Here is a 26373-nt window from a genome sequence, read left to right as displayed (position 1 = left end):
CAGACCCGCGGGTTTCCAGCCGCGCTGAGGTCACAGGCAGGCGGCCTGGCGTCCGAGCCGAACGCCTGCGCCGAGCGGGGCCGCCGCGGAACCCGGACCGGAGGAGAGCCCGAGTGCCTCACGCAGGGAGAGCCCGCCGCGCACGGCCCCGCGCCAACCCTGCAGGCCGGCATGGAGGAGGAATGCCGGGTGCTCTCCATCCAGAGCCATGTCGTCCGCGGCTACGTGGGGAACCGGGCGGCCACGTTCCCGCTGCAGGTACGCTTACGTAACCTGCGGTGTCCCGCGAGCCGCCGCGCGGACCGAGGCGGGTGGCCACGGCCGGCCCGCGTGACCTTGGCGGGTCCACGTCTGGCTAGGAGCGCCTGGTGGGTTCCTGCGGGTGGGCCGGCTCGGGCGCGCCGAGTTCGGCTGCAGCCTCCGTGCTCGGCTCGCGCACCCTGCGGTTCCCACCCCTTCCCGCTTCCTGACCCCAGCAGACGGGTTCTCCGGGGGCGAGAAGCTGCCGCGCCGTGGCCCGGACCATGCCCCGGACCATGCCCCAGCAGATGAGACAGGAAGGGCAGGTGTTTGCAGTGCTCACCTGCCGGGCGCTGTGTTCTGCCCTTGCCCGCGGTGGGTCAGGTTGCCGGGACGGAGGAGGAGAAGGAAGCTCACAGTGAGGCCCCGCCAGCTAGGATGCGTCTTCCCCCATGTGAGCCCCCACCCTGCCGCTGACCATTCCGGGAGGTGGTCGCTGGAGGGCCATGGGGCAGGGGAGGTCTCCCTGCAGGTGCTGGCTCTGAAGACGAAGAGCCCACAGACCAGTTCAGGCCCCGGCAGGGTTTGGCTTTAGAAGCTGCTCTTTCAGTGTGTCCATCTTTCCATCTGGCTTTCCCCCTGGGCTGTTCTTGCTGAGGGGCTCACCATTTCCTGTGGCTCACTGGGCATTCACTGCTTCATACTGCCGTCCTTGGAGGGCAGGAGGAGGCCTGGGTGCCGTGAGGTGTGCTGCTGGACAATAAGCAGCACCACAGTGCTGGGCACCTGGTCTGTGGCCAAGCAGGAGCACTGGGCACCTTGGCAAGGTGTTGACTCTCCTGGACTGTCTGCCCTTGGGTTGATGTTTGAGCAAAGGAACAGGCATGGCAGGTCCCAGGGCTGGCCCCACAGGGCATAAAGGGCCACCTGCAGGGGCGCAGGCTGGCCAGAAAGACCACAGGAAGTGCCAGAGCTTCCGAGTCGAATTTGAGGCTGACCTGAGGCTGCCATACCCAAAGCCTGAAGAGGAAATAGTGGAGCAAAAACTTGAAGGTGGAGAGGTACAAAGGTTCAAGTTCAAAGTGACCAGCCAGCCCTGATGTGTGAGCTGCTCCACAGGTCTGGTCCTCATCCCTCCTGTTCTGGCCAGCAGAGGGCAGACTCGTGGGGTAGTCACCCTGCAAACTTGGGTGTCCCACAGTCCCCGCTCCTGGTCACTGCTCTGGAATGCCTCTTCACTCCTAGCTTGTGGGGGGATAGGGGGGAGACTTGGCAGGTAGGTGCAAGTCTGCATAGGGCCACTGGGGTGGGACTGTGTGTGTGGGGGGGGGGGGGGTGAAGCTGCAGGGTCCCTGGGGCAGAGCAGGGGCAGCCCAGGGAGGTGGAAGCAGGAGGGCTTTGAGAACAGGTTCTGCTCGCTGCCCAAGGGCAGCAGCAGCTCCAGCCTGGCCTTGCCCGGGGAGCCATGGGAACCGCCCTTGGCAGAAAGTGTCCGGTGAGTTCCCTGCTGGCTTCTTTGTGCCCTCTGCCCCGTCCCAGCTCCCTTCGTCTTTCCACAGGGCAAACGGTTCCCTTCCTCTGCTCACCAGGGTCCTGCAGTGATGTCCCTTGTTCTTGAACTCCCAGGCACATGCCTCCAACTTCCACACCAAAACCATGCTTTCCAAATTATTCAAGAGAGGCTGCTCCTCCAGGCCACCAACCCGGAGCTGCAGTTTTTAACCTGGGGTTTCCTCAGGGCCCAGCATCTTCACTTATGGGCACGTGTGCTGGGGCTTATGGGACGTAGGCTGGGGGGCAAGGGTCATGTCATTTCCTTCCTCCTGTCATGGGCGGGGGTTGCTGACACGTATCTCCCAGCCCTGCACTTCCTCCCCTTAAGATTTCCGAGGCTTAGGAGGAGCATGGCAGGATGGGGGTCATGGAAAGCAGGGACCTTGAAGAGGCAACCAAAGATGTGTGTCTCTCACATCAATGTTTCTTTCTCTCTTTCTTTCTTTTTTTAAAAAATATATTTTATTGATTTTTTACAGAGAGGAAGGGAGGGGGACAGAGAGTTAGAAACATTGATGAGAGCGAAACATCGATCAGCTGCCTCCTGCACACCCCCTACTGGGGATGTGCCTGCAACCAAGGTACATGCCCTTGACCGGAATCGAACCTGGGACCCTTCAGTCCACAGGCTGACGCTCTAGCCACTGAACCAAACTGGTCAGGGCTCTTTCTCTCTTTCTCTCTCTTCCTCCCTCCCTCCCTTCCACTCTCTCTAAAAAAAAAATCAATGGAAAAAAAAATATCTTCGATTAAGGATTAACAACAACAAAAAATAAATAAAAAATAAAGAACATGCTCCCTGCACAGCTGGAACTCAAACAGAACTGTGTTAGTTCAAGTGGCTGTAACAGATACCGCAGACTGGGGGGCTCAGGCACAGATGTCTCTTCTTTCCCAGCCCTGGAGGCTGGAAGTCTGAGATCAAAGTGTGGGAAGGGCTGGTTTCTCCCAAGGCCTCTCTTCTTGGCGTGTGGAGGGGGCCTTCTTCCTGTGTCCTCACATGGTTGTCCCTCTGTGTGCCTGTGCCCTAATCTCTTTCTCTTATGAGCATACCAATCATGCTGGATCAGGGCCCACCCTAGAGGCTTTGTTTAACCTCAGTCACCTTTGTTATGGCTCCATCTATAGTAATAAAAGGGTAATATGCTAATTGGACCGGACGCCATTCCGGACGTCCTTCCTGACGAAGCCAGGGCTGGAGGGAAGCCAGCCGGGCCCCGGATGCCTGCAGGCAGCTGGAGGGAAGCCAGTGCTGGCAGCCAGGGAAAGGAAGGCCTACCCTTGCACGAATTTTCCTTCCAGACAAAGCCACAGCGGGTGGGGGCTGCAGCAGAGGCCCCCCCAGCGGCAGCGGGCGGGAGGCCAGGGCCAAGGCCCTTGCATGAATTTCGTGCCTCGGTCCTCTAGGCTCTAAATAATGTTCCATTCTGAGATGCTAGAGTCAGGGCTTCAACATAAGGATTTTGGGGGACACAGTTCAGCCCATGACAAGAACAGTTTCCAGAAATATCGTCGTTCATTGGACTCTCTGCACTTGCCCACTTAGTGCTTCTTTGAGCAGAGCCTGTGCAGGCCTGTTTTGGCCTCAGCTTAACTCTTGGGGCTTGATCTGTTAGTGCTATGGGGTGCTCCCCACCCCCACACCCGAGCACCGCTGGAGCAGGGAGACGCAGGGAGATGGGTGGGGATGGCCTACTGATGGGGCTTGAACCAGCCTTTGCCACCACAGGACAGAGGCATCCCCTACTACTGACACCAGGCAGCTAGAGACTCCAAGGGCAGGCGCTTTCACAGCTGAGTGTGGAAAGAGAACTTGGAAATGACTGGAGAAGGTCGGCTCCGGCTGGGCCGCACAGATTTGCCCTCATGCCACTCAGAGACTGGAAAATGGGTGTGGCGAGGGCTGGAGAGGCTGCCTGTGGGGCCTGATTTGGTGTCCCCGGTCTTGGAGTTCTGGCCTTCTGAGCCTTCCTCAGCCTCACCTGCAGAGTGATGCCAGCAGAACCTTTGTAGGTTTAAGCATCGAGTTTCTCACTTGGCCCAACTGAGGACGGGGAAATGCAGCTGTGCACAGCAGTTCCAGGGAGTTACACACACCAAGGACTCAGCTTTACGGCAGGTGGGAGAATGTTCGGATACGGCAGGGGCGTCAAGCTCCTGAGCTGCGAGTCATGGGAAGGTCTGGAAGCAGTTACTTCTACAGATTTACCGGGATGTAGAGAGAACAGGTATTGCCTTCTCTAACCGCTATCTTTTCCGCTGGAACTGCTGGAAATATATGTGGCAGCCCCACGGAAGACCGCGGTCAGGCACTGACTGTGCTCCCTTGGTTACTGATCAAGTTGGAGCAGCTTAGACACCCTTTCCTTTCTCCGCAAGAACAGTCCTCGTGATCAGAGGGTGCCTGGCTCCCAGGGCGCCCCCTGGCCGGAGCTCGGCCCAGGTGCTCCTCGGTCGGCAGTCAGCCTGGTGCTGATCTGTGCCACTGGATGCCTGTGAGTCTTCAGGGCTGAGGTTCCCAGACCGCTTTTTGCCAGGTCCTGAAGTGCACCTTTCACAGTCTCAGGCAGGCCGGCCCATGGGCTCCACCTTCCACGGGCAGAGAAAAATGTTATGGAAGAAAGAGAAGGGCCCTGGCTGCTTTGGCTCAGTGGTTAGTTGGCCCTTGGACCAAGGGTCTTGGGTTTGATTCCCTGTCAAGGGCACATACATGGGTTGCAGGTTTGCTCCTCACCCTGAATAGGGGTGAGGTAGAGGTGCGTGCAGGAGGCAACTAGTCGATGTATCTCTCACATAGATGTCTCGCTCTCTCGCTCTCTCGCTCTCTCTTCCCTCCCTCTCTTCCACTCTTTCTGAAAAAGCAATGGAAAAAATGTCCTCTGGTGAGGATTAACAACAACAAAAAAGGCGGGGGAGGGGGGAGAGAGAGAGAAGGGAACAGAACCTTGATCCTGCTTTTGGATTCGTGTCAGCACTCTGGTGCAGCAAGTCCATAGTACATTTTAATATTGAGGGGAACATGTTAATGTGACCAGCAACAGAGCCTTAGCTGAAAATCCATTTAAATATGGTGTCACCGAAACAGGAAGGCAAGACCACAGGAGGCCCCAAAGACACTTCCTTTTCTTTTTTTAAATATTTTTATTGATTTCAGAGAGGAAGGGAGAGGGATAGAGAGATAGAAACATCAGTGATGAGAGAGAATTATTGATTGGCTGCCTCCTGTGCGCCCCCTACTGGGGGGTGGGGGGATCGAAGCTGCAATCCAGGCCTGTGTCCTTGGCTGGCATCGAACCTGGGACCCCTTTAGTCCATAGGCCCACGCTCTGTCCACTGAGCCAGACCACGTAGGGCCCCAAAGACACTCTGGGGAGCGGGGGTGGTGACTCACTTTGGGGCCTGCAGAAATCAGCCTCATTCTCTGGCTCTTCTGGCCCATCTGTGCAGGAGAGGTCAGCAGGAGAGGTCAGCCGCAGGTGCGTTGAGGGGCACCGGCGGGGAAACCTGGATTCAGACTCCTTTGGCCACAGTAGCTGGAGCAGAGGTTGGGGGCCCCAGGGGGCTGCTGGAGCCCAACAGAAGCTACAGAGCTTCAGGGACCTGGGCGTGTGAGCCCACATGTTCCTGTGGGCGGCTCACCCCAGGTTCTCCTGGAGCCACCACTGGGTCCCCCGGGACCGCTACAGCGCCGCAAGGAGCCATGTCCACCTCTCACCTTTGAGAACCCCCGAGCCCCGGGGTGAACTTCAGGGGGCCTCTGATCAGTCCCTTGGAAGATCTTTACATTTTTTCCTTAGAGTCCCCAGGATACAAGGGACCTTCTCCAGCAGAGTTGCATTTGGAAGATGCTGGAAGAATGGCATCCTACCCTTTTAAAAAAGTTGGTTTTAGAGAGAGAGGAAGGGAGGGAGAGGGAGAGAAACGTCAGTCGCCTGCTTCCCATACCTGCCCCGACCGGGGATCGAATTGGCAACCTAGGTAGGTGCCCTGACCGGGAATTGAGCCTGCAACCTTTTTGATATACGAGAGGACTTTCCAACCAACCGAATGGGGCACCCTGCCCGTTCATAGACTTAGTTTCTGTCTTAACTGTTTTCGTGGTGACACATCCTTAGCAAACAGTACAAGAGCCGCTGCCAAAAAGCACGCCTCCCTCCCACCCCACGCAGCAGCCATCCAGTCCCTGGGAGCGACCAGCCGGGTTTGAGACCTGGGCGTCCTCCAGACGTTGCCCCAGGCCATCCAGGCCGCACAGACCTGCCGCGTTCCTCTGTGCCGTGTGACTCCCATTTCCTGCTGGAATCCCCGGTCTCATCCAGACGTGCTCCCGTCCTGGAACATGGATGTTGGTTGTGCTGTTTCTCCAAGAAAGTCCTGAATTGCTTAATATCTTGATTTCTAACTTCCTTTCTTAGTTTGGGGTTGAGGTTTCTGTTTCTCTTGGCCTGTCATGGAGAAGAGCAAGAATTTAATTGGTTCCATTTTCTGATCTTTTCCCCACCGTGTGTGCGCATGCATGCGAGGTGTGGGTATGCGTGTGCATGCATGTGCTGTGGGCATAGATGTGCATCTGTGTACATATGGGTGTATACGTGCTTGAACATGTGTATGTGCAGTTTTGTTGTGTGGTGTTGCTGTTCTCTGCGTGGTGGGATCCTGTCTTCTGTTTAAGTGACCGCCCTCACAGGGCAGCGCTGCCCTCACGGGGAAGGAGAGGGAGCATCTGCCAGCAGATGGCTTCCATGTGGTGGGGGCTGATTGGCTTTGCAGCTCATGGGCGTGGTGGTCCCCTATTGCTCACCCCATGGAGCTTTTAATCGAGAATCAGCCCGTTCTATTCAGAGTGATCTGGAAGAGTGACGCTGTGGGACAGAATCAGGGGGTTTCTCAAGGAGAAAGGAGGGAGGCATGGGGACATGGGCCACCCAGAGCAGCCGCCCTGTTACCCATCTGTACCCAGGTGCCACCGGAGCTTGGGATGAGACCCTCTCTCTTAGGGCTTTGCAGTGCCACCCAGCAGACCCTGACCCTGTGCAGGGCCTGGCAGGAGCGTGAAGCCAGGGAGCGGGTGCACTGCGCTGGTGTGCATGGGCGGAGGTGGTGGGGTCCAGGGCTGTGACGGCTGAATCAAGGGCGCACACAGGGGACAGAAGTGGCTAAGGCGGACCCGGGAGGCTGCTTCGTGGAAGACAGGGCTGTTTTCAGTAGGAGTTCCCGTTGGAGACCAGAGGATGGTGGGTGGGGGACCAGCTGAATTGCAGGACTGGCCGGTAACCAGCGGTGGAAGGGACAAGACGATCAGGATGACAGCAGACACGACACTCATGTCCCCTCTTTCCTAATTCTGATTCCTATGCAAGTGGCTAAAAGTCTTGAAAAACAAGCCACAGCGAGGTTCTTGAAGACAGGCGCCTCCTGCTGCCCAACACAAACTTCTCCCCTAGAGGAACCAGGCGGTCTGGGCGGCGTGAGGAGCTGCCCTGGAACATGCCAGCGTTTCCCGCTGCCGCTGTGACGAGGGCGGATCGCAGAGCTGCGTCTGCCTCGCTGTTAGCACAGTGCATGGATGATTCAGCCACGAAGTGGGTGTGCAGCCGCTGGGAACCCACCGAGGCTGACACGGGAGCCCTGCTTCATGTCCCCCGCAGGTGCAGCTATCCCTGAGGAGGGGTGCTGTGTCCGGAAAGGCGGACTGAGGTCTGTGTTGGGGCAGGAGATGGGTGCCTGCGTGGATCGAAGACCCTGATTACGCCCGTGTTCCTCTGTGGCTCGGAGGCTGCGGAGCATTGGAAAGCTCTCCGGGCACACGTGCTCCGATCATTGCAAGTGCCTCCCCCACAGGCTGGCAGGGCTAGGAAGCTGGAGCCACTTCCAGGCCATTCCACTGGCATGAGCTTGTTTTGACCCCTGGAGCAGGCAGTCTGAGTGGCTTCTCTGGGCAGGACCAGTGCCTCCTACATACCATACACGTCTCCTCTTCGTTGCCACTTCTCTCCCTGCAGCAAGTCCAGGTCCCCTGCCACGTGCCAAGGGTGGATTAGCATTGACAGGCAGCATGTCCTGCCCAGGGACCTCGCCAGCAGTACCCTGATTTCGACTGGCTGTGAATCTGTGGCTCCTCTTGGATCTGAGCCCTGGCTCCTCGGCTAAGCCCTGCTGATGTGGTCATGTGAAGCCGCCGCTCTCAGCAGCCAGAGTGGGAGTGGTGGCACGCTCAGTGCGGGCACCTCGTCTTTCTGAAGTGGGAGTGCTTTTGCTAGTGGAGCCTGAGGCTGGGGCTTTTGCTACCGCTGGCTTCATTCAGAGGCACCGGGGTGGCGGACTCATCCTGGGGGGCTCCCGGTTGGCAGGGCGTCCCTAAGCCATCAAAACCCCACCAAGTGCAGGTGCAGAGCCGAGAAGACAAGGTTCTAAACAGAGTCCCGGGGGCTGAGTGAGTGATGGTCTGGGCTGCAGAGAGGAGCTCACAGGTTTCCGACGTTTCAGGGTCAGGAAGTGGCCACAGTGTGGAATCCGTGGAATTGGGTGTGGTGGTGGAGCACGCAGCCCGGGAAGGTTAGGGTTCAGGGGGTACATCTAGGGGTTGGGCAGGGACGAGGAGAGTGGTGGTGGAGCTCACAGGAACTGGAGTGAGGAGCCCTTGAATAGCCTGCACTGGGCTGCCACAGCAGGGATGGGGCCCTCGGGCGGGGAAATTCCAGGAGCACCCAGCCTCCTGCTGGTGGGACAGGGTTCCTGCTGCAGCGAGAGATGGCAGAGGTGGTGGTATCCCTTCTCTCGAAAGGCCTTCCTTCCCCTGACCCCACCCTGGGCTGAACTAGTCAGTTGTTGTTGTTGTTCTTCTTCTTCTTTTTTAATATTTATTGATTTTTTTTTCTTTTTAGAGAAAAAGAGAAAGAGAAACATCAGTTTGTTGTTCCAGTTATGTGTGCATTCCTTGGCTGATTCTTGTGTGTGCCCTGACCCAGGATCAAGCCCACTGCCTTGGTATCGGGATAACACTGGAACCACCTGGGCTACCCGGCCTGGGCTTTCTCTTTTCTTTTTTCCTTTTTTTTTTTTTTAAAAAAAAAATTCAAACATAGTATCTTTATTTTTTTAAATTCAAACATAGTATTTTTTTTCTTTATTGTTTAAAGTATTACATAGTCTCCTTTTCCCCCCATTGCCCTCTCCCCAGCTGCCCCCACCCCCTTCTTTTTTCTTAAAATGACAGTTTATATCTTTTTACTGTGTGCTAGTAACTGTTAAACTGACTTGGCCCTAGCTGGTTTGGCTCAGTGGATAGAGCGTCAGCCTGTGGACTGAAGGGTCGCTGGTTTGATTCTGGTCAAGGGCACATACCTCAGTTGCAGGCTCGATCCCCAGCCCCAGCTGGGGGCCGTGTGGGAAGCAACCAATTGCCGTGTCTCTCTCATGTCGATGTTTCTCTCTCTGTGTCTCTCACTCTCCCTTCCTCTCTCTCTCAAAATCATTGGAAAAATATCCTCGGGTGAGGATTAACAACAGACAGCTAGCTTGGGGGGGGTGCGTGTGCCAGTTTCTGTGGTGTAAGCTCTCCCGCTGGCTGCTCGACACCCACTCGAGGGGGAGGTGGGAGGGAGGCACAGCGCCTGCCTCGTGAGATCCACAGCGTGGAGAGCTCCAGAGCCCGGCCACGCAGTGAACTGGGGAGGGGAGGGTAAGAGCCCCTGCGTTTGCATTTAACGGTTCACCAGTGCGTGTTCTGACTCAGCTCTCAGTGGTGGGTGATATAGCACTGACGCACACAGTTGCGTGGCTCATCACGCGGCCTCGGTCTTCGAAGCCAGCGATGTGCATGGAGTCCTCTCATCCAGATCGCTCTCATTTTCTGCCCATCAGCCTGCAACTCCCTACTGCTGAAGGACGCGTGTAATTAGATCAGACTCACGTGGATACGCTGCCTTTTGCTGCAGAACATAGTCAGATTCACGCGTTCCACCTGCACTCGGATGGGGTTGTGCACAGGTGCACAGGGCCATGGGGCCCTGACACGCTGCTTCCCACGGGGGCCCCGTAGCTGTGTGAGCTCTGGCTTTGCTATAAAACCACCTGATTCTCACCCACAGGGACCAGCACTCTGTCCTGTCAGCTGCTCTCTTATGCGGTGGTCTTGTCAGTCAGCAGGGTCCACAGGCGTCTTGGTCTGTTCCCATGTCCTGTGACTTATGTGCAGACTGTCAAGGGTGGGAACTCAGATCTGCCCCCCATGCCGAAGCTGAATGCCAGGGAGCGCCCTGCGGCTCACCGTGTGTGTGTGTGTGTGTGTGTGTGTGTGTGTGTGTGTGATTCCCCTGGGCCAGGAATCAGCCTGTCTCTGGCTCCTCTGGGGCTGGAGGAGACAAGGTGTAGAGGCTGCGGCCAGTCCAGAAACAGAAACCACAGCAATTTTATTCACAGAGAGTTTAATAGAGACAGTTGTTATCGGGAGAACAGAAAAGGGAAAAGGGCAACACAGGTATCGTGTGGGAGGCCCCTGCCAGCAGCCCAACACCCGCCTTAAGTAGAGAAGAGGTTGGGGAGTTGGAACTTAACGCTGGGAGAAGGGGGTGTGCAGGGGAGAAGGGGGAGGAGGCTGGCTGTGCTGAGAGTGATGGGAAGCCACAGTATGGATGTCACCGCCAGGGATCGGAGGACAGAGCTGCTGGGGTACAGCCCTTCCCTCCCCCAGCCTCTCTCTCCCTGTTGGCCGTGCCCAGAGGCGGCCACTGGCTGAGCTGGGTGCGAGTCCCAGCGCTCAGCCCCCGCTCCACGGGGCCCAGCACAGAGGGGGTCGGAGCTGAAGCCTGGGTTTGAACAACAGGAGGTCCTTCCCCAGGGCCCAAGGCCTGAACCCTGCAGGTCGGCCCTCTGTGCTGACTTCCTTCTGGGTCTGGCGCAGCCCTGCACCCGGGCTTTGCCAGGTGCCTTCAGAGGAGCCTGGGATCCTGGCGAACACGCCCGTGTCACTGGCATCTGAGATGGCGATGGCAACCATGGGCTGAGCGCTCACTGTCATTGCAAAGCAGGAAACAGCGACTTCGCCTTTGCCAGCTCCGAGGATGGGTTATCCACACCCAGAAGCACTGGAGAGGGGACTTTTGGCAGGTTTGTCAGGGTTGGTGTCGCTTCCAATCTGATTCTTCAGGATTTGAAAGACTGCAAACTGTATGTGTGTCCAGGAGGCCATCAAATCAGGCAAGGAAATTGCAAAGCTCCCATTTTAACTTTTTACTTTAATAAGACTGTACTTTTTATCACTTTAAGTTCTGATAATACCGGCTTTAAATGTTTAAAAAGACATCCTGAGCACGTCACTCAATGAATTCACGAAGTGAATGCGCCTGTGTAACCGCCACCCCCGTGAAGACGTGGACGGAGAGCAGCACACAGACGTCCACCCGCTCCCCGTCACTGCCGCACCGTCCCCGCCCGGGGCAGCCGCTCCCGACTGGGAGAAGGGAGTGTGCAGGGGAGAAGGGGGAGGAGGCTGGCTGTGCTGAGAGTGATGGGAAGCCACAGTGTGGATGTCCTTTTGTCTATTTTGAATGCTAGGATGAGACTTGGAGGTCGTCGGTGCACAGAAGGAGGGGTTGCTAGAGCAGAATATGGCAGATGGAGGGGAGGGAGGCCCCAGGGCCAGCACGTCCCTGCACTTCTGTCCTCTCTGTCGTTTCTTCCATACACACTTTCTGTTTCTTGCTATCTGTCTCACACTGTCTCTCAGTCTCTGTTTTTTAAAAATATATTTTTATTGAATTCAGAGAGGAAGGGAGAGAGAGAGAGATAGAGAGAGAGAGAGAGAGAGAGAGAGAAACATCAATGATGAGATAAAATCATTGATTGGCTGCCTCCTGCATGCCCTCTACTGGGGATCAAGCCCCCAACCCAAGCATGTGCCCTGACTGGGAATCGAACCATGACCTCCTGGTTCATAGGTCAATGCTCAAACTCTGAGCCACACCGGCCGGGCTCTCAGTCTCTGGGTTTTTTTGGGTTTTTTTTTACACTGTCTCTTTCACTTGCTCTCTCTTGCCCTGTCTCTCTGGGAGACTGTATAGATGATGGACCCACTTCTTACCTGTCCCCCCAGGAGGCACTGAGATTTTAATTTAACTAGAGGCCTACTGCATGAATTCGTGCACCAGTGGGGTTCCCTCGGCCTGGCCTGTGGGATCGGGCTGAAACCAGCTCTCCAGCATCCCCCGAGGGGTCCTGGATTGCAAGAGGGTGCAGGCCAGGCTGAGGGACCCCACTGGTGCACGATCATGCCTGGGGAGGGACATGGGAGGGCTCCAGGGCATGTCTGGCCTGTCTTGCTCAGTCCTGATCTGCCAGACCCCAGCAGCAAGCTAACCTGTCTGTTGGAGTGTCTGCTCCCCGTGGTCAGTACATGTCATAGCAACTAATTGACCGGTCGACTGTCTGCCCCCTGGTGGTCAGTGCACATCATAGCGAGTGGTTGAGCAGCCTTAGCATATCATTAGCATATTACTCTTTGATTGCTTGAACGGGCAACTGAGTGACCAGACACTTTGCATATTAGGCTTTTATTATATAGGATGGCATGGGAAGTGTGTGTTTCAGCTACTCCACAGTTTGTTGAAATCTCTCATCTGCTCCCTTTCTTTGTCTTGTGGATCAGTGTTACAAAAAGATCCTTGTTGCCCTAACCGGTTTGGCTCAGTGGATAGAGCGTCGGCATGCGGACTCAAGGGTCCCGGGTTCGATTCTGGTCAAGGGCATGTACCTTGGTTGCAGGCACATCCCCAGTAGGGGGTATGCAGGAGGCAGCTGATCGATGTTTCTCTCTCATTGATGTTTCTAACTCTCTATCCCTCTCCCTTCCTCTCTGTAAAAAAATCAATAAGATATATTTAAAAAACAAAAACAACCAAAAAACAAAAAGATTCTTGTTCTCCCCTTGAGCTCGGGGAAGGGAAAGGAGTAAAGTCAGTGGAGCAGGCCAACCAGAAGTCCTGGAGTGACCTCGAGGCTTTCCTGCTCCTGGGCCTCTTGTCCTTATTCACTGGCCTGGTCAGTCAGGTCTCCTGTGTCAGAGTTGAGCTCGTGGGCATGTCACCTTCTCACCCTGGGCAGGGCATTGGCCTCACACTTCCCTGGTGGCTTCCAGCTTGCCACTGCTTGTATGTGGCTCATGGGGGTGTGGTCTTGGTTGGTGGCCTCACGGGTTTCTTTGCGAGCTCCATCAGTGGGATCTCCAGGAGTGATCCGGAGGCGTTGAGTCCCAGCTGTGGCGAGTGGCCTCTGTGTCTCAGCCCTTCCGGCTGGCTGCTTCCCCACACATTTCCTGTGGAAAGGAGTGAACACAGCCCATCACCTGACACAGACACCAACAGAGTGCGGACATGGAGCCTGGCTCGGGGAGACCCTCCTGGGCCCTGCACCTGGGGGCCCAGTCTGCGTGGACTCCCCTCCTCTAGGCCAGGGGGGTCACTGCCAGCCCACAGGCTCTCTCACATCTGGTCCTTCTTTGTCTGTCTTGCAGGTTTTGGGGTTTGAGATCGACGCTGTGAACTCTGTCCAGTTTTCAAACCACACAGGTAAGGCACAGGCTCAGCTGAGTGTGGGTGTGAGAAACGTCCCTTTAGAAATGTGGGTCTTGTGCCCCATCTGACAGAGCTGGAGGGGCGGCCGTGTGTGAGGGTGGAGGGCTGGGGTCTCCTATCTGCAGGGTGGACTGCCCAGTTGAGTCTTAGCCCCGAGGCTTTGCGCTGGCTGGCCAGGCAGGTGCGGTAACCAGGGGAGGTGGTGCCTCAGTTTCCTCCTGTAAAACAAGGACGGTGCCCCTAGCACCTACTCTTACATGAGTGTGCTCATGCCCCCGTGCCGCCATGGCTGTAGGTGGACGTGTGGGTGGACCCTGACTGTCTCTATTAGAGACTGGTGCCTGGGAGAGCACACGCACGGGGACCTCACGGGTTTCTGGACAAGCCTTGAAGTGGAGTTGCTGGCTGGAGGGTGTGTGAGTGGCAGTGCCCTTGGAAGGCCCTTGTTGTCAGGGGTGAGCCCCCTGCTCCCCAAGCCCCTGACCCCACGCTCCCCACGGCCGCAGAGGCAGGAGGACAAAGCCTCCTCGGTTCTTGGAAGGGTCCCCACATTGCGTCTCGTGAGATTGCTCTGAATCCAGGAAGAACCTCCGGGCACAGACGTCTCCGACCCGCCTGGCGGGGCACCGTGGGTGGTGCCTTGGCCTCAGCCCTCGGGAGGGATTTCTTGTAATTCTCCTGGGTACAGTTTTTCCTGGAAGGGGAGAGGGTATGATAGGTCATAAACAAGGAGGGAGGAATTCTGTGTGGGTTTGGATGAAAAGGCTACAGTTCGCCCTGAAAGTCCTTTCCTGCTTTCACTTTGCGGAGTGTGCTGCGCGCTCTGAAATTTGAAAAAGTCCCAAAAAGTTTGAGTCAATCCAGTGAATTTCCCTGAATCCCACATGTTTTTACTGGCTGTTTCAACCACCTTCCCTTTTTCTCTTTTCTTTCTAAAAATATATTTGTATTGATTTCAGAGGGGAGTGGAGAGGGAGGTAGAAACATCAATGATGAGAGAAAATCATTGATCAGCTGCCTTCTGCATGCCCCACGCTGGGGATCAAGCCGAAGCATGTGTCCTCACCGGGAATCGAATCGAACCACTGAGCCTCGGGCTCTTCCTTCCTTTCTTCCTTTTTTTTTTTTTTTTAAAGTAAATGAGCCAAACTGGCTTGGACACCAAGTGACGGAATTAAACTTATTGGTGAATATTATATTATGCCATAATGACATTAGCTCAACATAAGCAAGGATTCGGTTCAGAAACTCCTGCTGCCCTTTGCAGGGGCGAGGGGAGGGGCCTTCCGGGCCTTGGTGGTGACGGCTCCTCCTGCCTCCTGTGGACCCTCTCAGGTGATGGTGCGCTGGCTATCCTGACGGGTCTGAAGCAGGGAGGCCTCTGCCGGCCCCGGGCGGGATGGATGAGGAACAGACCACAGTTTGCCTTAGAGCAGCGGTTCTCAACCTGTGGGTCACGACCCCTTTGGCGGTCAAACGACCCTTTCACAGGGGTCGCCTAAGACCATCCTGCATATCAGATATTTACATGACGATTCATAACAGTAGCAACATTACAGTTATGAAGTAGCAACGAAAATAATTTTATGGTTGGGTCACAACATGAGGAACTGTGCTTAAAGGGCCAGAAGATTGAGAACCACTGCCTTAGAGCCTACGCAGATGCGGGCATGCGTAGGGCTGGGAGGGGACTTCTCTCCCAGGGAGGCACCTCTGGTTCCCACATGGGCCTCCTCACCCACAGAGAGGAGCCCCCTGCTCCAGTCCAGCCTTAGATGCCATGTGGGGCCTGCCTGATGAGAGGATCCCTCAGGCAGCCCCCCCTGTGGGTGACTTTGAGCACCCTGTCTCTGCAGCCTAATCTGAGGGCCTACAGGGGGAGGTCTCCCCAAGGCCACCTCTGGGCTCAGGTGCCAACCCCTCGACCTGGAGTAGCCAGGTGATGCCTCGCTGTGCCCCGAGCCCATCTCTCTTCCCCTCACCCCTGCCCACGCCCTGCTGCTCAGAAATGAGGCTGGTCTGTTTCTCAGACCCGTGCCCTGTGGTAGTGTGGCATGTGGCACCCGGCACCTGAGGCCCCGGAGCTAGTGCTTCGGCCACAGGCTGGTTAGGAAGCTGGTCTCACAGAGGCTGTGCTCTGCCCTGGTGCCCGGTGTCTGAGGCCTGTTGGGGGGCTGTGTGTCTCACCCTCACCGCTGCTCTGATGGGCTGAATTGTGTCCCCTCCAATTCACGTGTTGAAGCCCTGACCCCCCAGCACCTCAGAGAATGACTGTATTTGGAGATGGGCTCTGTAGAGAGGTGATAAGGTTAAATGAGGTCATTGGATTGGGTCCTAATCCAACATGATGGTCGTCCCCCTACGAAGAGATCAGGACACAGATAGGCATAGAGGGACACCCATGTTTGGACACAGGGAAAAGGGGTCATCTAATCCCAGGAGAGAGGCCTTGGGAGGGACCAGCCCTGCCCACACCTGGGCCTCGGCCTCCAGCCTCCAGGACTGTGTTGGAGCCGCCCAGTGTGTGGTGCTCCAGGACTCGACTATGCTACACGGGCAATGGGAATAAACCAATCCTGGTCGGAAGGAGGTTTGGAAAACGGAGGGGCAGGAAGGACCACTGTTCTTCCCACTCTGGGCCTGCAGCATTTTTGTTGCCGCCCAGCCTTCCTTGAGCAAACACCTGCCCGGGACACAGCCAGAGGCTGCCAGCATTTGGTGAACGCGAGAGCCGGTGAGGGGAGTCCTGCACTGGAGAGCTCTTGGACTCTCCCTGCCTGGCCCTCCTGACCCTGCTGACCCCGAGGGTATCTGATGAATGGGGTCAATTAGGTTCTTCTGCTAACAGACTCACCCTCCCGTGTCAGTTCACGCTGGTGTCTCTCAAGGGACATACAGATGATTTGCCCCAGCTGAGTGTCCCGGGGCCACGCTGCCTGCAGAATCGCATTGACAGTTGGAGTTGTTCCAGAATCAGGTTGACTCCTGCTCATGCACACAGGCTGCCAGCAGAAGGCGCCATTGCCCTTCTCCTCCTCCTCCAGGCTGAGCAGCCTGGCTCTGGGCGGTCTGAGTTAGTGCAGATCACCACCCGGTGTTCCATGTGGAGGGTTGTAGGGATAACTCCCCGTGGTTTTTACTTACGTGCTTGGAAGCACATACTTTAAGGGCCTCCCATTGCCATAAAGGCCACCAGGAGGAATTCTCATGGGTGAAGTGTGGGGTGTCCATGGCGTGGCCCTGCCCCTGGTGAACTGGGAGCCCTTGGCCTGTCCCCACCTGAGCCTCTGTGGGCAGGGGCTCCACATGGCAGGCGGGTCCCCTCAGGATGCTCACATGTCTGTCTGCACCTGCATGCCTGTCGGGGACGAGAGCAGGTTGAGCATCTGGGCCCATTTCTGATTCACGTTTGGCTCTTGGTCACGATTTGATCCAAGACTTGCTTTGGCCGCATTTCAACCTTCTGTGGAGGGGGTGGGGGGGGGGGCAGGGAGCTGGGATGTGACAAGCCCTTACCTGCCAGGGTGCCCAGATGACAGCGATTAAGCAACTCAGCCTGGATGGGGAAATATACACAGTAGAAGCTGGTAAAGGAAGTGACTGTGACGTGTGGGGACACATCCCCAGGGGCCCCCTCGAAAGACAGGGAGAAGTGACCAGTTGTGTGATCCTGGCGTGTCCTTTTTGGAGTGTCCCCTCCCCATCCTGTCAGTGTGACACAGGTTCCACAGGTGTCCGTGGGCCAGCCTGGAGAGCTGATGCCCTCGCTGCCTTGGATTCATTCAGAGGGAACTGGCGGTGGGAGGTGTGAGCCCTGATGCCAATAATTACAACCACAGACAGTGTCAGCCAGGGTGCTGTCAGGGGCACTTTGAGGCTGCTGGGCACCCACAGGGATCAGCCCACTGAGACATCATGCCTGGGAGGTCTCAGTCAGTCCCCGCGTCAGCCCCTGGGGAGGGGACCATTCACCCCACCAGCGTCATCGAGGTTGTCTGGGCGATCAGGTGAAGCTGTCTCACCCGTGTGCCGTGTGCCGTGTGCGCAGGCCCTGACTGCTCTCCTCTCCCCAGGCTACGCACACTGGAAGGGTCAGGTGCTGAACGCAGACGAGCTCCACGAGGTGTACGAAGGTCTGAAGCTGAACAACGTCAATAAATATGACTACGTGCTTACGGGTAAGGGCCCTGCGGGAGCAGGCACTGGTACCTGCGAGCCTTGCTCCAGCTGGGATGGACTCGCGAAGCCCCAGAGCACCCCACACCCGACTGGTCCCTGGTCCCTGCCTTCTTCAAGGAGGGGTGGCGCATGCCACCGAGCACTTGGTCCTGTCCAGGCCAAGTTACACTTCTGGGCCCACATCGGGGTTGCAGTGCGCATGGGGTGGGGCCAAGTGGGGTGTTGGGAAGAGGTTGGGGTGAAACACCCAAGTAAGCAACACGCTCCCACCTGGTACGTTGGTCTTATTTATACCCACCCTTGGTTAAAAAAAAAAAAGAGTACCTGTTTGTGTTTATATACGTGGTTAAAAGTGAATATATTTGTTGAAATGGACAGAACAGAACATCCCCTGTACACCCATCACCGAGGCTTATTCCTTTTGGGAAGTGCCCGGGGACCCTCGCGGGCTGCGTTTGTTGGGGGACACTTGGTCTTCACCCTGGCCGTAGGATGGTTTCCCTTTGCCGCAGTCGGTCGCTGTGAGCCTTCTGTTTTATCGGGTAGCCTGCTCTCCCTCCCACAGGGTACACGAGGGACAAGTCCTTCCTGGCCATGGTGGTGGACATCGTGCGGGAGCTGAAGCAGCAGAACTCCCGGCTGGTGTATGGTAGGCGCTGGGCTGTCACCTGCGGGAGTGGGGGCCCCTGGGGCCTGTGCCTGGGTGGAAGCCTCCCTCTTGCATCCCAACTTCATGGTCCACCTCCCAGCCTGTACGCATGAACTCAGGGGGTAGAAACACCTTCACCGCAAACCTGGCATCTTTGTGGGGAGGCAAGCAGGCTGTAAACTGGCTTTATCAGCGTCAGTGTGCAAAGGTCACTGCATTTGAGGTTGTTGATGCACCAGGTGGCCCGGATGACAAAGTGGGGAATTCCAGGTAATGCGTAAATGAGAATGGAGGCCATGCGTCCCCAAGCTTTTAGGTGCAGGTGACGCTTAACAGTAAATATCATGTGAAAGGCCTTGGCCAGTTTGGCTCAGTGGATAGAGCGTTGTCCCGGGGACTGAAGGGCCCCGGGTTTGATTCTGGCCAAGAGCACGTACCTGGGTTGCAGGCTCGATCCCTGACCCTGGTTGGGGCATGTGTGAGAGGCAGTCAATCTGTGTGTCTCACATCAATGTTTCTTTCTCTGTCTCCCCCCCGCCCCCCAACATTTTCGATAAAAATCAATGGAAAAATATCCTCGAGTGAGGATTAAAAAAATAAAAAAATCCTGTGAAAGGCTCTTTGTTCCCCGGCTGCAGCCCTTGCTGATACGATGCCCTTTGTGTCCGCAGTGTGCGACCCGGTGATGGGTGACAAGTGGGAAGGCGAAGGCTCCATGGTGAGTAATGTCACGCCCGTGTGAGTGCGGTGACACAGCTATTGCTCATCCTAAAGCAGGACACGACCTCTGATGGACAGGGCGCTGCTCTGGGGGAGGCGGGGCCCTCGGTCGGGGGAGGCAGGGCTGGCAGAGAGGTTTCCCATAAAAGGGCCAGAGAGTCGGTATCTTAGGGCCACGCATCCCTGTTGTAGCCAAAGCAGCCAATTTGCTGACCAACAGACATGGCTGTTTTCTAGTAAAATTTCATGTACGGACACAGATTTGAATTTTCTGTCTTTCCATGTGTCACAACGTGTTACTCTTCCTTTGACTTTTCCCCCAACTATTAAAAAAATGTTAAAATTGCCCTCGGCCCCTGAGCCGTACACAGACAGGCAGTGGGACAGGCCGGGCTCACTGTCCCCGTGTGGAGCCCTTTGGGTCACCCTGCGCTGCCTGTCTCCACGGTGGGGAGCCTGGTGTTACGTGGGGACCCCTGAGCTGGTCTCGAATGTTCTGGTTTCGTCTCCTCCTCTGTGTGCGTCAGCCTGTCCCTCTCTCCTTTTCCTTCAGTACGTTCCAGAGGATCTCCTCCCTGTTTACAAAGAAAAGGTGGTGCCGGTTGCAGACATTATAACTCCCAACCAGTTCGAGGCTGAGTAAGTGACTAGAAATGGCCAAAGCTTTCAGACCTCCCCACAGGACAGTGACAGACACAGCGCAGGAAGTGTCCCCACATCCCTTCTGTGGGTTCGGCTCCCCAGAAGGTCCTGCCTCAGGGGAGTGGATCTGGCACCGGGGTGGGAGCAGGCCCTCCCCGAGTCGGAGCCCTCTGCCCCCTGCGTGCCAGGGTGACGAGGCGCCCAGGGCCGATCTGACTTCTTTCTAGCTGTCAGCAGTAGCGTGTGGTTATTTTATTTTATTTTTTAATTTTTTAAAAATATATATTTTATTGATTTTTTACAGAGAGGAAGGGAGAGGGATAGAAAGTTAGAAACATCAATGAGAGAGAAACATCGATCAGCTGCCTCTTGCACACCCGCTACTGGGGATGTGCCCGCAACCAAGGTACATGCCCTTGACCAGAATCGAACCTGGGACCCTTGAGTCCGCAGGCCGACACTCTAGCCACAGAGCCAAACCGGTCAGGGCGCATGTGGTTATTTTACTCCTGAACAGCAAGAGTCTTGGGGACAGAGTGAGGGAAGAGGTGCTCTGTGCTGCACAAGGAAGGGAGTCCATGCAGCTGACACGGGCGGTCACCCTGTCACCCACTTCCCAGATCTGTTCGTGAGGTGGAGGGGCGTGTGCAGCCCTCTGCCCAGTATCAAAGGGCCTTCCTTGGGCTGCACGGCCCCACCTCACGCATTGAAGAACCAGGCACTGAGGGTGTGAGGGGCGTTTCCCGGTGCCAGGGGTGTGCGGCTAGTTCCCGTTTAAAACTAAAGTGGACTCTTTTTAAAAATATATTTTTATTGATTTCAGAGAGGAAGGCAGAAGGAGAAAAAGTTAGAAACATCCATGATTGAGAGAGAATCCTTGATCGGCTGCCTCCTGCATGCCCCCTAATGGGGACTGAGCCCACAACATGGGCATGCGCCCTGACCGTGACCTCCTGGTTCATAGGTTGACGCCCAACCACTGAACCACCCCAGCTGGGCCTAAAGTTTACTCTTGACCGGTCCCCAGACACATCATGGTGGCCACTTGGTCCGTGATGGCCTATGATGGCCAGCAGGCTCTGAGTTAGTTCCCTGTGGGGGTTGGGGCGGGGGGCGGGCGGGGGTACCAGTGCCGCTGTTGCTTTGGGAATGTTCCAGGCAGGACCCAGCAAGCAGCGTCTCACCTGTGCCTGCCTGTCTTTCAGGTTACTGACTGGCAGGAAGATCCACAGCCAGGAAGAAGCCTTAGCGGTAAGGAGGCCTTCCAGGTCCTGGCGTGGGACAGGCGGCCTGCTTCCTGGGGAGGGGACGCTGCACACCTGGGAGATGGGAGACAGACCCCCCAGGGGCCAGCACCCGGCTGCCTGTCACCTAGCCCGAGGGCCAGGGAGCTGCATTGTCAGTTTCCTTTCTGCCCACCCCTGTCCCCTATGTGCACGTGTGTGTGTGCGAGGTGGGGGACACGTCCCCCACAGCCCACACTCAGCTCTAGAGCAGGGAGTGCCCGCTCGCATGATCACAGGCACTGCTCTGAGGCAGTTGCACAAGGAAGGCAGGGCCTCCTACAGCTCATGCTTGTCGGGTTTGTGTTAACCCACTGGACGGCAAACTGCGGCCCCTTGAGTGTGGCTCTTCCACAAAATACCACATGCGGGCGCGCACGTACAGTGCGATTGAAACTTCGTAGCCACACTCAAGGGGCCAAAGAGCCACATGTGGCTTGCGAGCCACAGTTTGCTGACCACTGGGTTAACCCACTGTCTGCTTTGCCCTGGCAGGAGTCCCTGCTGAGCTCACAGGGCGGCCGTAACAAAGTCCCACAGTGGCGAGCAGAGTGGGGAGCCTCCTCCTGCTCTGAGGCCGCCAAGCCAGATGACCTGGGGTGGGGAAGGATCGGGCATGGGTACAGGCAGCCCTCACTTTGAGAACTAGAGGAACTCCACAGTGCCCGGTACGGGGGGGTGGAGGGGTAGCTGGCCTATCCCCTGTGTGCACGTGTGTGTGTGTGTGTGTGTGTGTGTGTGCTCGCGTGCACGCGAGGTGGGGGACACGTCTCCCACAGCCCACACTCAGCTCTAGAGCAGGGAGTGCCCGCTCGCATGATCATAGGCACTGCTCTGCGGCAGTTGCACAAGGAAGGCAGGGTCTCCTACAGCTCTTAGAGAAAAGCCGAGTTAAAGAGTGGCCGCTCCTCGTGGCTCTGTGGCCCCAGCCCGAGGCCCTGGGCTGAGAGGAGGGACGCAGCTGCCGAGCTGTGATGGGGAGAGCTGAACCCTAGCCCAAGGGTCTGTGTCTTGGAGTCCACACCGGTCCCCAGCACGAGAAGTCCCGAATGTGTGTGCATGATTCACGGTCTGCCCGGGAGCCTTCCCAGGCCCTCCGCCCGACCCCATGAGATGGTGTGGCTCCGCTGGCTGGCGCTGCCCACGGGAGGCAGGCGATGCGCCTCCTGCCTGCGATGAGGCCCTCTGCCTCCGCCCAGGTCTCTCCAGGCCGGGCCCCTGCTCGGTTCAGCTGGTTCGCTCTCCTGAGGCCCGAGTGGACCTCGGTGGGTATTTTGTCACACGGCCTTGTGCCCTCGAGGGCAGAGAGCCTCCAGCCCCCAGCATGTTGCTGGACACACAGCAGTAGATGTTTGTTGAATACATAAGCGAGTGAGTGAGTGGCTACCCAGAGCGGACAAGTGGTGGGAGCCCAGCATTGCTTGGTGTGTGCTGTGTGTGGAGCCCAGATGAGGAAGGACAGCTGGCCCAGTTGGTGGGCACCTTCCTCCAGAAGTGGGCACCTGTAGGGTGCAGATGGGGGCCGGCAGGCGCGTGCTCTCAGACTTCAAGCCGAGCAAAAGGGGACGGTAGCTGTAACCTGTCAAAGCTGTCACTGGACGGGCAGGGGCCGGTCAGGGTGGGTTCCGGTTCTCAGCTTCTGTTGTCTCCCCTCTTCCTGCCCTTAAGCCAAACCCCGCCGGAGTGCATGGGGGTGTGCGGGCCGCTGTGCGTGGCTGTTGGGGCTCAGGGCTGAGGGGCAGGAGTGACGGCTTTCGGGAGCCCCCTGGCTGATGTGCTCCCTGTGCCTGGCAGGTGATGGACGTGCTGCACTCGATGGGCCCCGACACCGTGGTCATCACCAGCTCCGACCTCTCTTCCCCGCGGGGCAGTGACTACCTGATTGTGCTGGGAAGCCAGAGGATCCGTGAGTCTCAGCCGCCCCGCCCTGCCCCGCCCCAGCACTGAGCTCCCTTCCCACGGGGCAGTGACTACCTGATTGTGCACCCCTGAGTCCCATGCCCGCCCCACCCTGCCCTGCCCCACCCCACCCCAGCACTGAGCGCCCTTCCACACCTTTACTCCACATGCCCCTTGAGGCTTCTGAGAAGGTTTGCAATTTCCTGAAGTCCTGTCACCCCCACCCCCAATCGTGAGAAAGATGAGGCTAAATCAGAACGAGGAAGGATTCCATGAATCAGGTGCAGTGGAGCATGGGGAGCTGCCACCTCCCCCATGGCCGCCAAGCAGCCCTCGACATCCATGATGGGGCCGGCAGCATGAGGATAACGTCCCGACTTACCTCTGGGGTCACCGGGAACGGCCCTGCTGGAGCCAGGCTCTCGGGGAACCAGGGGTCCACACGCCTGACCTCCCACAGAGCTGGGGCTGGGCTGAGCTCACTTCATGCTCTGCTTGTTCATTGTTTCATCCTGTGAGTGCCACCGGGTCGGTGGCTCCGCACAGCGTTAAAATGACCGGGGCTGGGTCACTCCCACTGCCCCAGAGAGCAGCTTCTCACGGCTCCCACTGCATCTGTGTGCAGGAGCACATGCACTCACACATGCATACACACACTTGCACATGCTCATTCACAAACTCACACTCAGGCTTGCACACATGCTCACACACTTCAGTAAGTTCACATAGTCCCCACAGCTCTAGGCACCATGGTTACTCTGGCTCCCTCCACAGATCACACGGTCCGGCCCCTCATCAGCTGCGCAGTCCCCCCACGCCGTCCTGACGGTGGTCAGCTGGGGCTCCCACCTTTCACTTTCTCCGCTGTGGAGTATTGGGGGCACCGGGTGGGCCCTGAGCCCAGGGGTCAGCCGGACTGAGCCTCCGTGGGTGACATGACCCTTCCACGTGCAGTGCAGGGGCTGAGCGGGCAGGAGGGCAGGCTGGGGCCCTGGGCTGGGCCTCTGCTGGTGAGGGTCTGCTGTCCCCCAGGGCACCCTGATGGCTCCGTGGCGATACAGCGCATCCGCATGGACATTCACAAGGTGGACGCCGTCTTTGTGGGCACCGGGGACCTGTTTGCCGCCATGCTTCTGGCGTGGACACACAAGCACCCCAATAACCTCAAGGTCAGCAGGGCGCGCCCCTCCTGCCCCCGTTGATCCCTTCATCTCTGTGGGGCGTGGCTGTCATGTCCCTCTAAAGCAGTGGTTCTCAACCTTCTGGCCCTTTAAATACAGTTCCGCATGTTGTGACCCAACCATAAAATTATTTTCGTTGCTTCTTCATAACTGTAATGTTGCTACTGTTATGAACCGTCATGTAAATATCTGATATGCAGGATGGTCTTAGGCGACCCCTGTGAAAGGGTCGTTCGACCGCCAAAGGGGTCGCGACTCACAGGTTGAGAACCACTGTTCTAAAGAGCTGGAGGGTGTGAGGGCTCCGTAGCTTTGGTTGCCACGTCATGTCCCACACCTGGTTGAGTCCCAGCCGCACCCCTGCTCAGTGTCTCTCGTTCCCAAGTCGGGTGCCAGGCCCAGCCCGGGAGGCTGTGTCAGCAGAAATCTGAGGGCTCTGGCTCAGGACTGCGATGTGCAGCCTCGGCACCGGGGAGTCCCTGTCAGCAGAGCAGTCAGTGCGAGTGTGTCCTCAAATGTAGCCACTGGGCTGGTTTGGTAAACTGGGGTGCGGGAGTTTTCTGTGCGCTCTGTGGTCCAGCTCAGGACTCCCAGGGGTGTTCTTTGACCTCCTGCTGTCAGCCTCGGAGTATCTTGTCATACTGTTCTGTCTGATGCCCCATCAGCTGACAGCCAGGCCTGTCCTCCAGCAGCGTTACAGAAATGTCGTCAGGTGGGTGAGGCCTTCTGCCCCTGAGTGTGGGAAGGCAGACTTCTGAGCTCAGGATCTGGAAATGGATTCCTCTAAAGCTGTTGGCAGAGCCCCTAGAGGAGCCCCATCTCCCCTGGGGTCCAGGCCTCCCCAGCACATCTGGGCTCTGTGTTTGTGCAATGCCAGGCTAGCTCGGAGGTTCCTCCCCTCTCACCTACCCATCGAAGCCAAAACGTGCCTCCCCTGGCTGGTTTCACACCCTCCTGCCCCCCTGAAGGCCAGCCTGCCCAGAGTGCAGACCTGCCAGTCTAATTGGCAGCAGCGGGAGCGCCATCTGTCCAGGCGGTGGCATCGTGGTGCCCAGAGGAGGGCTGTGTCTCTGAAGGCCGAGTTGGTTTAGGAGGGGCCCTGGGTCCAGGAGTCGGGGAGGCAGTTCTGTTTGCTTCCCCGGCACCTGCTGAGCCCCAAGTCTAACTGTGAGCAATGACTTGGGCCGACCTTGGGGCACAAGTTCTTTCCCGTGTAGATTCTTTATACTTAATTCATCCCAGAAACACTAAGCATCTACGACGTGCCAGCCAATATGTATGGTCCTGCGTCACAGCCCCTCCCCAGAGCTGTCTGGCCCAGAGGGGGGCAGGTTAGTGATGCAGGCACCTGCTCAGCTCTGTTAGTCTCCCGGGGGAAGGCCCAGCTGGTTGGGGGAGCATGTGCTGGCCAAGCCAGCGCCCTGGTGACTCCGGGTAGAGACAGTGCCCATGCAGGCAGCTGTGGGCAGCACGGTGAGTGGACGGTCTCGAGGTGGCTGGGCACAGTGGTCCCTCCTCCCCGCAGGTGGCCTGTGAGAAGACCGTGTCAGCCATGCACCACGTTCTGCAGCGGACCATCAAGTGTGCAAAAGGTACCACCGCAGACCCGCAGGCGCCTTCGCGATCCTGAGAGCCTCCTGCTTTGGGGCCTCAGGCAGAGCGGTGGGAGGGGGAGAGGTGGCACCTGTGCGACTGTGAATGGGTTCCCCGGGTCTCCCGCTGTCTCCCTGGCCTGGCCTTTAGGAATGGGGTCCCCGGGGCTCCCGCTGTCCCCCTGGCCTGGCCTGTAGGAATGGGGGCAGCGGGCTCCCTTCCAACTGGGAACGCCAAGGCGATCTCCCTGCTCTGCCCCGAGGCTCACGCACTGTCTGTTCTGTAGCCCAGGCCGGGGAAGGACAGAAGCCCAGCCCGGCCCTGCTGGAGCTGAGGATGGTCCAGAGCAAAAGGGACATCGAGAACCCGGAGATTGTCGTCCAGGCCACGGTGCTGTGAGGGCTACTGCGCCCACCTGCTCACGCAGTGCCGTGTCTCCGTCGTCATCCCTGTGAAAAACGTAACGTCTGCCTTAGAGCTGTGACCGAAACTTGATATTTTTTTCCTTTTGTGAGTGTCCAGCATCCACTGGTCTTAATTGTGAAAATGTGCCAGTCGTGCTTTTTAAAAATAACACAGTGATCGCAGAAATGTGTAATTTGGAGACCCAGCCCCCCTTCCCCACGAAGGCTCCTGGGCCTCCCTGAAAACCAGCTCTATGGTCACCCCCTTGGGGGTGTCCTCCCCAGCTGGGGGACGGGGGACATGGTGGGAGGGGCTGCTGCCCCCAGAGGGTCGAGTGGGCTCCCACCACTGAGGTGTCCCCTGTGGCAGGGCTGTGTCTGTGTGTCTCTGAGGACGAGTTACGCCAAGTACCTTTCTTGTCGTTCTGACCGCTCCCTCTTGGCTCCTGCCTCAGGAGT

The 26373-nt window shown here is 57.4% G+C and overlaps 1 protein-coding gene across 1 annotated transcript; it reads left to right on the top strand.

Annotated features, from left to right (window-relative positions):
• Positions 1–26101, top strand: PDXK (pyridoxal kinase). Its single transcript, XM_070407106.1, has 11 exons — positions 1–258; positions 13304–13358; positions 17438–17542; positions 18109–18192; positions 18864–18910; positions 19466–19551; positions 20760–20805; positions 22632–22743; positions 23769–23905; positions 25443–25509; positions 25797–26101. Exons 1-11 carry the CDS (start codon positions 172–174, stop codon positions 25907–25909), a joined length of 939 nt encoding a protein of 312 aa, XP_070263207.1. The 5' UTR covers positions 1–171; the 3' UTR covers positions 25910–26101.
• The last annotated feature ends 272 nt before the right edge of the window (positions 26102–26373 follow it).

Source organism: Myotis yumanensis, unplaced genomic scaffold, assembly GCF_028538775.1.
Source record: "Myotis yumanensis isolate MYYU_CA2020_CCGP unplaced genomic scaffold, mMyoYum1.0.hap1 SCAF_2, whole genome shotgun sequence".
NCBI lineage: Eukaryota > Metazoa > Chordata > Mammalia > Chiroptera > Vespertilionidae > Myotis > Myotis yumanensis.
Note: the sequence above shows the minus strand (reverse complement) of the source record. Positions and strands in the feature narration are given on the sequence as shown.

Excerpts from the sequence above, each read along its gene's own strand:
- PDXK (XM_070407106.1), top strand. The coding sequence starts at position 172 with ATGGAGGAGGAATGCCGGGTGCTCTCCATCCAGAGCCATGTCGTCCGC. Across the intron at positions 22,744-23,768 it reads GCTGGGAAGCCAGAGGATCC|GGCACCCTGATGGCTCCGTG; the intron begins GTGAGTCTCAGC and ends GCTGTCCCCCAG. Across the intron at positions 25,510-25,796 it reads GACCATCAAGTGTGCAAAAG|CCCAGGCCGGGGAAGGACAG; the intron begins GTACCACCGCAG and ends TCTGTTCTGTAG.